At 66.9% G+C, this 10211-nt stretch overlaps 1 protein-coding gene across 1 annotated transcript; it reads left to right on the plus strand.

Annotated features, from left to right (window-relative positions):
- Positions 1-670: 670 nt before the first annotated feature.
- GRINA (glutamate ionotropic receptor NMDA type subunit associated protein 1) lies at positions 671-6322 on the plus strand. Its single transcript, XM_021544449.2, has 7 exons — positions 671-730; positions 3062-3419; positions 3867-3979; positions 4056-4256; positions 4767-4895; positions 5140-5283; positions 5487-6322. Exons 2-7 carry the CDS (start codon positions 3092-3094, stop codon positions 5634-5636), a joined length of 1065 nt encoding a protein of 354 aa, XP_021400124.1. The 5' UTR covers positions 671-730; positions 3062-3091; the 3' UTR covers positions 5637-6322.
- The last annotated feature ends 3889 nt before the right edge of the window (positions 6323-10211 follow it).

Below are 10211 nucleotides of genomic sequence, written 5' to 3' on the forward strand. Positions count from 1 at the left end.
GACTGGCTGTCGTGCGTGACCGGCCCCACGAGTGACCAGGGGACACGGAAGTGACCCCAGATGTGGCGAGGGAGTGCGGAAAAAGCGACTCGGGTGACAACGGTACACGGGAATGACTGCCCCCACGAGTGGCCGGGGGACACGGAACTGACTCCAGATGTGACGAGGGGGCACGGAAAATGCCCCACGGAGGGCAGCGGTACACGGGACCGTCCCGGAGAATGACACGGCACCAGCCACGCGGTTGACAGGGGGATAAGCGCCTGTCCCTCGTGGGTGACCGCGGGGCCCGTGACCCGCCCCACGAGTGACCAGGTGACTTGGAACTGACCGCAGAGGCGACAAGGGGGCGCGGGCACCACAGCGGGGGTACAGGAGAATGGCACAGGAGGCGCAGGGGCCATGCCCAGGGGTGACACGTGGCCGCCCCCTGCGTGTCACCGGCGGCGCGTGACCGTCCCCACGCGCGACACGGCGGGACCGGGGCGCTGCCGCCGCCAGGGGGCGCTCTGCTGCGCGGCCCCGCCCCCGGAGAAGCCACGCCCCCTTGGCCCGGCAGCCTCATTGGTCGTGGCCCCGCCCCAAGCCCCGCCCCTAAGCCACGCCCCCTTTGGCACGGCAGCCTCATTGGTCGTGGCCCCGCCCCAAGCCCCGCCCCCAAGCCCCGCCCCCGCAGGCCCCGCCCCGTCCGGCGCGCAGCGAGCGGACCCCGCGCAGCTCGGCCCGGCCGGTGAGCGGGGGGCGCGGGGGAACCGCGGGGTCCCGGGGCTTGGGGGCTGCCGCCAACACCTGCGGGGGGCTTCGGAGCCTCCCCCGAGCGCGGTTCCCTCCGCCGCTTCCCGCTGCCGCATTCCGCAGCGCACGGGTTCGGTGCGGGCTGGGGTGGGGTGGCGGGGGGGGGGGTAGCGGGGCGGGGGGAGCGGGGCCGAGCGGGACCCCCGCGGGCATAACGGGGGTCTCCCGGTTCCTCCCCCCGCGGTAGCGCTCGGGGATTAGGCTCGCTGCTGCCGTAAATAGGCCGCGCCGGGGCTTTACCGAGCGTCAGGGCAAAGCGGCTTACGGGACTCGGAGAGAACCGGTGAGAGAGGCGGGGGGGGGCGGGCGGCGGCACCCCCGCAACCCGTGATGCGGGAGCGCCCGCACCCCCGCAACGCCGCCCGCCGGGCTGTGGGCATCCCTGCGCCCCCCGCACCGCCCGCACGCCGTGCTGCGGACACCCCCGCACCCCGTGATGCGGGCCCCCCCCGCACACCGAGCCCGCCCGCCACCCGTGATGCGGACACCCCCCCGCACCCCGCGCCGCGAGCCCCCTGCGCCCCCAAAGTGCCCGCACCCCCTGGCCCCCGCTCGGGGTGCCCCCCGCGCCCCCTGACCCCGCGCGGGGTCTCTCTGCCCCCCGAAATGCGCCCCCCGCGCGGTGTCGGTGCCGCAGGGCCGGGCCCCCCCGTCCCGCCGCCCGCCCGGGGCGCGGGGCCGTCACGCGGCCGCCGTGGTTGCGCCACCGGCCGGCGCTGCCCGTTGGCCGGGCCGGGGCCGCTGCGGCACCGAGCAGCGGCGGCACCGCGCCGGCACCGCTTCGGCACCGCCGCCTGCCAGGCTGCGGCACCGGCACCGGCACCGGCACCGCGCGGGTACCGGGGCCGGTTCCGCACCGCCCGGTGCGCGGTCCCCGCGCAGGGCGCAGCCGCCGCTTCCGCACCGCCCGGTTTTGTAACCGCGCTCCGGCAGCGGGGGCGGCCCCGGGGCTGCGGTGCAGCCCGCCCGGCTCGGCTCGGCTCGGCTCGGCTCGGTGCGGCCGGGGCCGGGCCTGGCAGGACGCCGCCGCTCCCGGTGACGGGCGGAGGGGGCAGTGAAGCAGCGCCGGAGCTGCCCCGCACCGCTGCCGGTAACCGCGGCGGGGCCGGTCCCGCACGGCGATCCCCGGGCCCGCACTCCGCCCCGCGGCCGAGCCCCCGGGCCCGCACATCGGCCCTGCCCCGGGGGTCGCCATGGCAACGGCCTCGCCGCCGCCATCTTGTGCGGGCCCGCGGCGGGGGGAGCAGGACGGGACCCCCGATGGCGGGGACCCCATCCCGGGATATCCCCGAGTGAGAGACCCCCATTCCGGGGCACCCCCAAGTGTGGGACCCCCATCCCGGGAGATCCCCGAGGGCGGGAGACCCCCATCCCGGGATATCCCCGAGGGAGGGACCCCCATTCCGGGGCAGCTCCCGGCGGGGACCCCCATCGTGGGATATCCCCGAGGGCGGGACCCCCATTCCGGGGCACCCCCGAGTGTGGGACCCCCATCCCGGGGCATCCCCAAGTGAGGGACCCTCATTCTGGGGCATCCTGGATGGCAGGGACCCCCATTCCGAGGTATCCCCGAGTGAGGGACTCCCATCCCGGTGCATCTCCCAGTGGGGACCCCATTCCAGGACATCTCCCAGTGGTGCTGAACTGGCCGGGGACCCCCCAGGGGTGGGAGGTGATGGTCATGGAGAGCCGGTGGCCAGGGGGGACTGATGGCCATGGAGGAGGGCTGATGGCTACGGGGGACTGGTGGCCATGCGGGGTTGATGGCCATGGGGGACTGGTGGCCATGGGGAGTTAGTGGCCATGCAGAGCTGATGGCCATGGAGGAGGGCTGGTGGCCATGGGGGGTTGATGGCCACGAGGAGTTAATGGCCATGGGGGAGGGCTGATGGCCATGGGGGACTGGTGGCCATGCGGGGTTGATGGCCATGGGGGACTGGAGGCCATGGGAAGTTAGTGGCCATGCAGAGCTGATGGCCATGGAGGAGGGCTGGTGGCCATGGGGGGTTGATGTCCATGGGGGGTTGATGGCCATGCAGAGCTGATGGCTGTGGGGGGCTGCTGAGGACAGGGTGATGGCTGTGGGGGGGACAGCCACGAGGGGCTGATGGCTGTACTGGGTGATGACTGGGGGGGATGAAGAGGAGGGGGATGATGGCCCTGGGGGATGACGAGGAGGTGGGTGACAGCCAGGAGGTGGGTGACAGCCAGGAGGTGAGTGACAGCCGTGGGGGATGACACCACTAACCCCGTGCCCCCCCCGCAGCACCAAGGCGGCCGCAGCCTGCGGGCCACCATGTCCCACGAGAAGAGTTTCCTGGTGACGAGCGACGGCTTCGGGGGCCAGCAACCGCCGACGGCCCCCCCGGCCTACCCTCAGCCCCCCTACCCCGTCGCCCCGTACCCCCAGCCCCAGTTTGGCCCCGCGCCCTACCCCCAGCCGGGCTTCACGCAGGGCCCGGGGCCGTACCCGCCGCCGGGGCCGTACCCCCCCGCCGGGCCGTACCCCTCGGCCGGGCCGTACCCCCCCGGGCCGTACCCCCCGCCCGGGCCGTACCCCCAGGGCCCCTATGGCCAGCCGCCCTATGCCCAGCCCCAGCCCATGGTCCCTGGCGACCAGGACTGTAAGTACCAGGAAAAGGGGGGTGGGGGGCTCCAAAGGGGGGGGTGGGACCCTCCTGGCTCCCAGCTGGGGGCCCCCAGCGGGTGTGTGACACCCCCGGGCTCCTCTCTGAGTCTGGGGGCTTCAGGAGGGTGGGGCAGCCCCGTGGCTTTGGGCACTGGGGGCATCCCGGGGGGCTCCCTTGGAGGGGAGCAGCGCAGACAGTGGGGGGCTCTGGCAGCTTAGGGGGCCCAAGTGGGGCAGCAGGGACCCCCCATGGCTCCTGCCTGCTGCCCCACACGTCCCGGGGGGCAGCTGGGGGTCCATGCCCACCGGGGATGGCGCTGGCCGTGACCCTGGGATGGGGATCCACTGCCCAGAGCGGTGCCAGCTGTGCCACCTGGCTTTGGTGGGCACTCCCCGTGGCTCCCGGGACCCCCCCCAAAGCGGTGTGCCCCCCTGCCCGCAGCCCCCCTGCACAGCACCTACCACGAGGACGGGCCCCCCTCGTACTATGACAACCAGGACTTCCCGTCGGCGCACTGGAACGACAAGAGCGTCCGGCAGGCCTTCATCCGCAAGGTGGGCCCGGGGGGCTCGCGGCGGGGCGCGGGGCCTCGGGGGGCTCCCCCGTGACCCTCCGTGCCCCCGTCCCCAGGTGTTCCTGGTGCTCACGCTGCAGCTGACCGTCACCTTCGCCTTCGTGACCGTCTTCACCTTCGTCAAAGGCGTGCGGGGCTTCGTGCAGCGCAACGTGTGGACGTACTACGTGTCCTACGCCGTCTTCTTCATCTCCCTCATCGTCCTCAGCTGCTGCGGCGACTTCCGCCGCAAGCACCCCTGGAACCTCGTGTCCCTGGTGGGCTGCGGGCACGGCTGGCCGGGCCGGGATGGCTTTGGGGGTGCCGAGCCAGGGGCATGGCACGGGGGGGGTTTAGGGGTGCTGGGCTGGGGCACATGGAAGGTTTGGGGGTGCCACAGTTGGGGCAGTTGGTAGGGTAGGTTTGGGGGTGCCAGACTGAGTGGGCAGATTTGGGGTGCTGCACCACAGAGGTTTAGAGCTGGGTGGGGTGACAAGGCAGGTTTGGGGGTGCTGAGCCAGGGGTACAGCATGGGGGGGTTTAAGTGTGCTGGGCTTGGGGGCACATGGAAGGTTTGGGGGTGCCAGGCTGAGGGGGCAGATTTGGGGTGCTGCATCACGGAGCTGTTAGGGCAGGTTTGGAGCTGGGTGGGATGACAGGGCAGGTTTGGGGGTGCTGAGCCAGGGGCACACAGAGGGTTTAAGGGTGCTGGGCTGGGAACACATGTCATGTTTGGGGGTGCCAGGCTGGGCAGACAGGTCTGATGGGTTCCCCCCTTGCCTTCCCAGTCCATCCTGACTGTCAGCCTGTCCTACATGGTGGGGATGATCGCCAGCTTCTATGACACCGAGGCTGTCATCATGGCTGTCGGCATCACCGTCGTCGTCTGCTTCACCGTCGTCATCTTCTCCCTGCAGGTCAGTGCCAGGCTGCCCCTGCTCCTGGCGGGGGGCTCCAACCTGGGCTACGCCTCCCCAGTGACTCCCTGCCGGGCTCCTGGGGGGCTGTGGGACCCAGATGGGGTGTACAACCCTCCCCCAGCTCCTTGCTGGGTCTCTGGGCTTCTGAGCAGGGTGATGAGCCCTCCCTCCGAGCTCCCCGCTGCCTCTGGGGAGGCAGGGTCACCCCAGGGTGTGAGCCCCCCAATCCCCCTCCCCACAGACCAAGTACGACTTCACCTCGTGCCGGGGCGTCCTCATCATCTGCCTGGTCGTGCTCGTCCTCTTCTCCATCCTCTGCATCTTCATCCGGAACCGCATCGTGGACATCGTCTACGCCTCGCTGGGGGCCCTGCTCTTCACCTGCGTGAGTCGGGGGGCCGGGACCCCCAATTGCTGGGGGGGGCAGTGCCACCAGCACCCCTGGGTGCTCCAGCTCGGTGGGGACATGGAGGGCGTGGGTCAGGGTGGAGGGTGCAGGGTGTTCTCGGGGTACCTGGCTGGTTTGGGATGGAGGGAACCCGTGGGACTCTCTGGTTCCTCCCGCCCTGACACTGCCCCATCCCGCAGTTCCTGGCGGTGGACACGCAGCTGATCCTGGGGAACAAGCAGCTGGCGCTGAGCCCCGAGGAGTACATCTTCGCCGCGCTCAACCTCTACACCGACATCATCAACATCTTCCTCTACATCCTCGCCATCATCGGCAGGGCCAAGGAGTAGCCCCAGCCCGCCGCGCCACTCCCGCCCGGTCGGGATCCCCTCCCTGTAGCCGGTTCTGTTGCCGTTCGGTTTTGTTGCCGTTCTCATCGCATTCCCCGACAGTTCCTGCCCCGCAGGGGCTCACTGGTGCGGGGCTGGCACGGCCCCCCAGCCCCCCGCTCCTCCCCGCTGTGAATAAGATTTATCCCCCCTTGCGTTGAACGCGGACCGGAAGCACTTTGGAACGCCCTCCGTCCTGTCCTGTCCCCACCAGCCGTCCCCTCCCTGTCTCCCCTGTCACCACTCCGGCCGCGCAGGCTGGGGCAGTGCCGGCAGCGCTCCAGAGCCCCCGAGCCACTGTCCCTGCCTGTCCCCACTCCAGGCCCCCGAGCCACAGTCCCTGCCGGTGGCACGCCCAGACACTTCCCCGAGCCGCCCTTCCCACGTGGGTGCACCGCCAGCACCCCTCGAGCCACCGTCCCTGTCTGTCCCCAGACCCCCGAGCCTGTGGCACCCCCAGACCCTCCTGCTCTGAGCCACCATCCTCATGTGGAGGCGCTCCCGGACCCCCAGGCCACCAGCCCTGCCTGTCCCCACCCTCCGAGCCACAGCCCTGCCCGTGGCACCCCCAGACCCCCGTCCCCTCCCCGTGTGGCCGAGGCCCCGTCCTGGTCCTGCTGTTAATAAATTGTCTTGTTCATCTCCCACGGCTCTGGCTCCATCGCAGGGTTCCTGCTGCCCCCAGCTCCCGGTGTCCCCACCACATCCCACCACGGCTGGGGACAGCCTGGGGACAAGAGGGATCAGGGGGACCCCAGCAGGGGCAGAGGAGGCGGCCAGGTGAGGCCGGGTCCTGCTCCCAGAGAACAAGTGACAGGGGAGGGCAGGTTTAGGGGAGCTTTAGGTTGGATATTGGGAGAACTTCCTGCAAGGGGCTGTCCAGCCCTGGCACAGCTGCCCCGGGCAGGGCTGGAGTTGCCATCCCTGGGGAGATTTGACAGATGTGTGTATGTGGCACTTGGGAACATGGTCTGGGGTGGCCTTGGCAGTGCCATGAGCAATGCTGGACCCTCAGAGGCTTTTCCATCCAACCCAAACCATTCCACGGTTCCTTGATGCCCGGTCCATCCTGGCAACTCCTGACACGCTCCTTGGCAGCTCCAGCCCTGGCCATTGTTTCCATCTCCACATTCTCCCTCGGGAAACAGTCCCTGCTCTTTGGTCTCTCCTGTTAGAGAGTTTTAAGAGCAGCTTTCAAAAGTTTTAAGGTGCCACCAGCAAAAGCATCAGCAAAAGGAAGTTTGAAATAAAAGCAAAAGCACGACGAGGTTCATGGGCAAAGCTCACTCTGCTGTTCACTCAGTGGTTAAAACACACAGAGGCAAAAATCTAACACTGGTCTATCTAAAGCTAAAATCACCCCGGCCTGATCTAAAGGGTGAAAGATCCCAGAGGAACATCCCTGGAGTGTTTGCTGGATTGCATTCACACCCCAAAAAGAGACCTGAGGAGCTGGCAGCAGGCAGGGGCAGGAGCTGCGTGCACAGGAGGGGCACAGGGGATGCCCCTGGAGCTCGGGGCAGGGTTACAGCTGTGAGAAATGCCCCTGGAGCTTGGGACAGGGGCAGGGTTACAGCTGTGAGAAATGCCCCTGGAGCTCGGGGCAGGGACAGGGTTACAGCTGTGAGAAATGCCCCTGGAGCTTGGGACAGGGACAGGGTTACAGCTGTGAGAAATGCCCCTGGAGCTTGGGACAGGGACAGGGTTACAGCTGTGAGAAATGCCCCTGGAGCTCGGGGCAGGGTTACAGCTGTGAGAAATGCCCCTGGAGCTCAGGAAGGGACAGGGTTACAGCTGTGAGAAATGCCCCTAGAGCTTGGGGCAGGGTTACAGCTTGAGAAATGTTCCTGGAGCTTGGGGAAGGGCTCAGGGCAGGGACAGGGTTACAGAGAGGGTGGACTTTGGCCATCGTCGTTTTCCATCCTGGCTGCAATTCCGGTCAGGAACTCTCTCTGAAAGCTCAATAGTGAAAGTGTTCCACTTGAGTTGTTCTTCAGGCAAGAAAAATGAGTTCCCAAGGCTGGTTGTTAAAGGAGGAGCTCGTTATCCAGCAGGAATTCCTGGGAGCAGACTGTGTTCCTGATAAGCTCGGGAGGAGCTCGGCACAGGTGCTGCTCGTTGGGGTCTGACGGCATTTCGGAGATTACAGAGCAGTGGAGGGGTGCAGCACCCCAGCTCCATCTCCCACCTGTTCCCGGGGCTCCACATCCCACTGTTCTGTTCCTGGGGGTCCAGCTCACGTCTTTCCTCTCCCAGGGTTCCCTCTCTGTGCCCTGTCCCTGTTTGCAGAGCAGCTGCTGGCTCCGGGCTGCCCTGGCAGCTTCTCTCTGCTGCCCTCCGGATTGCACCCTGCGGCCTCGTTTGTTTATTTTTGTAAATCCCTCCCCAGCACCTGTCGTGTTGCTGCTGTCCCTGTCCCACCCCTGAGGCCACGCGTGTGTCACACACGGGATCCCCGGGTCTGGGCCTGTGTCCCTCAGCCCTGGGGGCTGTCCTGGCTGTCCTTGTGTTCCCCAGCCCCGGGGCTGCCTCCTGTCCTGGCTGTCCCCGTGTCCCCCGAGTCCCGGGGCTGTCCTGGCTGTCCCCGTGTCCCACAGCCCTGGGGATGTCCTGGCTGTCCCTGTGTCCCCCAGCCCTGGGACTGCCCTGGCCGTCCCTGTGTACCACTGGCCCCAGAGCTGCCTCCTGCCCTGGCTGGCCCTGTGCCTGCAGTGCCAGGGGAGGCACTGGGGCTGCAGCCAGGGACAGGAGCAGCTGCTGGGTGACGCTGCCAGAGGCCAAGGCGAGAGCCACCCGAGCCCTTCGGGTGCTCCGTGTGGGGTGTTGGTTCTGGAAGGGGAGTGGGGCAGGCACTGAGCCCTTCCCACCGTGACACCTTCCCACTGGGATCATTCTGCCAGCTCTGGGCCACAGCACAGAGGAGATGTGCGCCATTGGAGCAAGTCCAGAGGAGGCCACGGAGCTGCTTCGAGGGGTGAAGCCCCTCTGCTGTGGAGACAGCTGACAGGTTGGCGCCTGGAACAGCCTCCCGGCTCAGGCGCCTGAGACCGGGACTGGGTCCAGAGCAGCCCGGAACTGGACACGGCACTGGACAGAACAGGACACAGCATTGGGCAGAGCTGGAAACAGCAATCCCAATCTGCCTCCCTGGGCAGGCCACAGGTGTCCAGTGCCATGTCCAGCCCAGTGTCCAGGCTGGTCCAGGCGCCCGCTCTGCGTCCTCCCGGCCGGAGCCGTTCCGGGCTTTGGCGGCTGCGGGAGCTGCGCTTCGGGCATTGTCCACCGGAGGGCAGCAGCGAGCGCGGGCAAGCCGCGCTCCGGCTGCAGTTCCGGGTGCCGCCAGCAGGCGGCAGCACGAGCTGCCGGCGCTGCCGAGCGCCCGCCCCGCCCCGCCCGGCCCCGGGGGCTCTGCCGGGGTTTGGGATGGAGCGGCCTTAAAGCCCGTCCGGTGCCAGCCCTGTCCTGGGCAGGGACATCTGCCCTGGCCCGGGCTGCTCCAGGCCCCGCCCGGCCTGGCCTTGAGCCCTTCCCAGCGTGCGGCACCCGCAGCTTTGTTACGGGTGTGCGATGTGATGACTGGCTCTCACAATTAAGGGATGAATATTGTGTGTATGTTATGAGAAGTTTCGTTGATGCATGGTTATGTTATTTTAGTTTGTTTTTCAGACACCCTCTGTTCCCCCCAGAGTCCCCTTTCCCCCACCTCTATTGTTGCCCAATACAGGCACCTGTGTACCTTTGCCCCTCGCATGGAGCAGTTGGGAACTGGGAAGCTCTTGCTGGGGTGTCGTGGCATGGCAACACCTCCCCTCCAAGCAGACAGCAGGAAGGTCTCCACCAGTGGACAGCAAAGAAGAGTCAACTGGCCGAATTTGGGATGGGCAATGGATATATGAGGAAAATATTTTCATATGTGTGACTGCTTATGAATAGATATTTGTCTGATGCAACATCAGGGGTATGAAAGGCAGAGCCGCCATTCTGCGGACCCCTTAGAATTCATGGGGAACATTTTCACTATCTACCTTTTGAGCAGAAAAATTGACCTTGCCAGAGGTTTACTTGCACAGAGGAGACAGAACAGCCCTGTGATTTTATTAATGAGCAAGGGGAGAGGCCATGTGGGATTTCCCCATGGGGTGTCTGAAATTGCTGGACAATGTGGGCTCCTTTTGAGCCCAATTTCCCGTGAAGCGATATGCGGAATAAATAAATAGACTCCACAACCTGGGGTAGTTATGAAGTGGGTTTGTATCGCCAGCGCTTGGCACAAGTGAGATCGCTCTCCGAGACTTGTGCCCCGAGCCTCGGTCTGACCCACACCTGTATTCCCAAAGGTGTTCCACATGCAGTACATGACACAACTTTTCTATGCACATCCAACCCCTGGCCCCGCCTGTCCTCGCCTCTCATGCTAAATAGGTCCACGCGTGGTTTGCTGTGGTGGTCCCGCGGGGGTCCCTGGTGCTCTCTGAGGCTGAGGATCGTGGTCTTCCTCGTGGTTGAACTTTTGAACTTTTCTCCTTTGCCCGTGCG

Source organism: Lonchura striata, chromosome 1 (assembly GCF_046129695.1).
Source record: "Lonchura striata isolate bLonStr1 chromosome 1, bLonStr1.mat, whole genome shotgun sequence".
NCBI classification, from domain to species: domain Eukaryota; kingdom Metazoa; phylum Chordata; class Aves; order Passeriformes; family Estrildidae; genus Lonchura; species Lonchura striata.